Here is a 4,373-nt window from a genome sequence, read left to right as displayed (position 1 = left end):
GTATCCAAGTACAAATATTAGTCTTTAAATTATCCCTGTGGAGCCCCCTTGTATCCTAGGCCCAGTCTGTGCATGGGACCTTGACTTCTGCTAAAGTCAACATAAAGTGCCCCATCAATTATCTGAAGTGCAGATAATACGTGGTTTCTCCAGGTACCGCTATTCGTTTTTAAATTGTACTTGTGGAGCCTCCTTGCATCCTAGGTTCATACTGCATATGGACTATGACTTCTGCTAAAGTCAACAAAGTCCTGCCCTACCAACTATCTGAAGTGCAGATAGTGTGCGATACCTCCAAGTACCATACTAGTCTTCAAAGTGGCCCTGTGGCGCCCTTTCTATCCTTGGCCCAGGCTATAAAACATCAAGCATCTAGCATATAGCCCTGTGGAACCCTTTCTTGTCCTAGGCCTAGGATGTACAAGATCAAGCATCACCCCATCAATCTTCTGAAGTGCAGATACCTTGTGATAATTCCAGGTACCAGTATTAGCCTTCAAAGTGTCCCTGTGGAGTCGCCCGCCCAGGAGGTACTGTATATGGGACCTTGACTTCTGCCCTAGTCAAGGTGAAACCCTGCCCACATCATTTACTCCCAAATGTCAGAGTATCTACAGCCTACTAAAGTGGACAGGTGGTGGGGCTTAATGTAAAGAAGAGGCTGGGATTAATCCGAACCTAGAATTCAGGAGTCTCCACAGGGACACAGGTTTTACATTTGTGAATTAACACAGTTACTTACAGGCACCACAATGTCCAGCACTTCATGACTGCAGTGATCATTTTAAGCCAGTTCTAGGTTCCCTTTACAGTGTAAGTGACTACTGCAAGTTAACGATATAGCCAGAGATAGGCGTTTCCTACATAGTGCCCATTTTACACTGTTTGCATACCTTTTCACATTTATCAATCACTGGGATTAAAGTGTGTTTACTGTGCAGCTGGCAGTCATGGGGGAGGGAAGGGAGGGTCTCCCATCCTTTTTAACTCCCGAGAGCTATTTGACAGATGAAACCTACGCACCATGCCTGAGTACTTAGAATATCATTAGAAACCAGTCTTTAAGCCAACTGCTATGAAATGAAGGAAGATAATTTTGTTTTTTTTTCATGCAAGCTCAATCACAAGGTCCTGAGGTTCAGCAACTGGCCTAATTTAATGAACTCTTCAAAACAAACTCCTATGGCTTTGGTGCTTGGCGCTGTAGAGAGCCATGCATAGGAGAATATTGCGCTTTCCTCCGTTCCCTGCCTTGCTAAATTGAATTTCCCCCTTTCCCTGGCTTCATACTGACTTAACAGCATTATAATAGTCTTAGTCATGGGCAGCTTTATTTTGTGAGTCTGGGCCATTAACCAGCTGCTGCAGATAAAACAGTGTGTCATATTATACAGCCATTAATGTCAAATGTGATTACACAGCCAAGATAGGAAGAGGATAGGGATGGAGCCTAATGTAGGCTTCTGAAGAACAAGGCCTGAGTTCATTACTAACGCCGCATGATTCAACATATCTATATTGGTTTTGCCACTGTAGCACTTAAACAGAGAAGCGATTTGTATCATCAGAATCCCCATGAAATCGAATAGTCCAATAATGGAGTTTTTAACCCACCTTTAGCCAAGAGGATCAGCAACACAATATAAAGACAAAGACAGCGTCCTTGCAGAAATGAGTAACATTTATCTAGTAGCATCCCCTTATCACTTATGATGAATACGCTGAGAATACATTTTATGGCTCTACATGTTTTAAAAAGCATAGATGATACATGTGAAACACGTCTGCACCCTGGAAAAACTGCTCGAGTAGGTAAACCCTATTATATATTGGCACCAGTAGGCTGCTACCCTCATGCAGACAGGCGATTTCTGCGGTCACCATGTATTGGTGTACAGTACAGGGATTGACAGACCTGAATGTCGGGAGTACTAACGTCCTCTGTCTAATGTAAATTGTATTTTGGTTTAATTTTACACTATGACTTCTCAAGCAGGGTGACCTTCCCCTGGGCTCAGCTTGGCTCTTGATCAAGGGTCATCTCATAACCGTTTGTAACCCAATTATTTATTTAAGGTTTACGTAAACCCATAACAATAAACTTATTTTATTTTGATCTATTAAATATTGCAGTAAAAGTGTTTTTTTTTGCAAAATACCTGTTGATCTTGGCAGAAATCTAGTGAGTTGATAAATTCCTGTGTCGCACACTCTTATTAATAAGCACTGTTCCCAGGTTACCTTTATAAACTACAGAACCCCTACATGTTATGGAGAGGAGGAGGTTTTCTGTTGTCCTAACACTCTCCCTGTCCTAGGGTGATATAGATACAGTACAGGGAGTGAGCATTGTCACCCTAGGACAGGAAGTGTGTTTTTGGCTAGATCACCATGTCAATATAAAAACCAAACAAACTAATCCAATCACCACACATGAGGTCTGGTCAGATGAAATATATGACATTTTTGTTCATGGGTTTAGAAGATGATTTCCTTTCATTTACAGTTCTGGTAACAGGGGGACACAGGAAGTGATGGGAAATCTCTGGAATGGGGACACGATCAGCAACAAAAATACTTTTAGGGGAAAGTGTTAGAGCCTCTTTTGGATTACTTTTGTTGCTATCTGTGTCTTCCTGTCTTGGTAACCTCATTCCTGTCTGTGGGTTGAAATCTACCCAAAGAGTCTCACTTTTGTCTATTTGTATTGCATGTCAAGCTGAATGAAAATGTAGCATTTAGCATCCTTTTATTTTTTACTATTTGTGTGATTAACAGTACTGTGCCCTGTGCTGGCAGCATGCTGAAAAGCCGGACCTCTGCTCTGACACAGAGCTAAATGGTCTGACACTTTCCTGTCCTCAGTACTTAATTTAAAGTGACACTTAACTCAGGAGTTAAACCTAAAAAACGAATTCAAGTACCCTAACTACTAACACAAATGTATCTTATTTGTGTATCACTCAGCTCAGATCCTCAAATCATCTCTGAATTGGTGCCGACACTGTCCTTCCTTCTGGAGGGGGGCTACTTTTGTTTCCCATGGCCCCTGTGTGTTCACAAGCTCGCTCTCGTGATAGAATATAATTTCAATACAAATGAGACTATAATTTCAATACAAATGAGTTAACAATGTCAGATTGTAATTCATGCCGGGAGCGAGCTTGGAGCGGTGGCTACTTTACAACACACAGGGACCATAGGGAGCAAAGGTAGCCACCCTCCAGATGGAAGGACAGTGTCAGCACCAATTCACAGATGATTTGAGGATCTACAGCCGAATGATGCACAAATAAGATACATTTTGGTTAATAGGGGACTTGAATGCATTTTTAAGATTTAACTCCTGAGTTTAGTGTCACTTTAACAATTCTTGAACTACCTGAGTAGAGTTGTTAATTGGAGTACAAAGGTGTGAGAGCAGAGTTCTGGTTCTCCAGCATGCTGCAACACAGGGCAGCTCAGTACAGTTAAGCATACATACATAGTAAAACAAAAGTAAAGAATATTTCATTGTGCAGCCAGACTACATAACAAGTAAAAAGGCGAAGCTTCAATTGGGCCGCAAAGATGTCTCGCCTAATTATTTTTCACAGATCAGTCATATAAGCCATAGTATACTATATGTTGCATTTTTTTCTCATACTGTTGTGTGTAGCAGAAGCTGAAATCCAGATGAGGGATATGTGGGTTTACTTTCCACTAGCAAACATAAAACATGGTGGAAGGTGGGTGTGTGAGTGTGTGTGGTGTTAGTGGTGGGTAAGTATGAGTGTGGTATGAACAGTAAATTGTGAACTTCTTCAAAGGACAGGAATTGACGTGAATAGATCTATGTATCCTGTAAAGTCTTATGCAATATGTTAATGCTGTATCAATATGGGACATAGATGTAAAAGGAGTGTGCTCAAAAAGCAAAACAAACAAAATAAATAGAAAAGTATAAAGGCCTTACTTTGTATGCAGTTAAAATCAGCTGCAGTATGTTTCGGGAGTCTTCTTGCAGCCGTCCAACAGTGGCTCCAGGTATGAGCTTGGTGTAATTCTGCAATAAATAATGAACACCAACGTGTTACAATTGTAGCCCATAGGAGCGCATGGAAGGCCTTCTACAACTTATCTGACCGATGTGTAGACTTGAGCTTTTCCCACTGGGATTATAGGAATGCACTTCTACAGTCCACAGAATGTTTTCCTGTGTGACAGAAATGAGTTCTCATACTGTGCTGAAGTGGTATTTTTCCTCCAGAAAATAAGGTTGTTTGGAAAGGACATCTGCATTATTTATTTATTGTGTAGTTGCCACGTAAAGTAAACACCAGGCAGATAAAAAAAAACATGTTTTCTACCTATTAAGAAGAGATATATATATA

General features: G+C 40.9%; 1 protein-coding gene across 1 annotated transcript in view; it reads right to left on the bottom strand.

Annotated features, from left to right (window-relative positions):
* Positions 1–4,373, bottom strand: part of ITGB6 (integrin subunit beta 6) — a 61,486-nt gene that overhangs the window by 19,811 nt on the left and 37,302 nt on the right. The window contains exon 8 of the mRNA XM_018571704.1: positions 3,956–4,045. Coding sequence (XP_018427206.1) covers positions 3,956–4,045 — 90 coding nt within the window. The remainder of the gene's footprint in view (positions 1–3,955; positions 4,046–4,373) is intronic.

Source organism: Nanorana parkeri, unplaced genomic scaffold (genome assembly GCF_000935625.1).
Source record: "Nanorana parkeri isolate BGI_ZX_2015 unplaced genomic scaffold, ASM93562v1 scaffold1812, whole genome shotgun sequence".
In the NCBI taxonomy this organism is placed as follows: domain Eukaryota; kingdom Metazoa; phylum Chordata; class Amphibia; order Anura; family Dicroglossidae; genus Nanorana; species Nanorana parkeri.
This window is presented reverse-complemented; position numbering and strand designations above follow the sequence as displayed.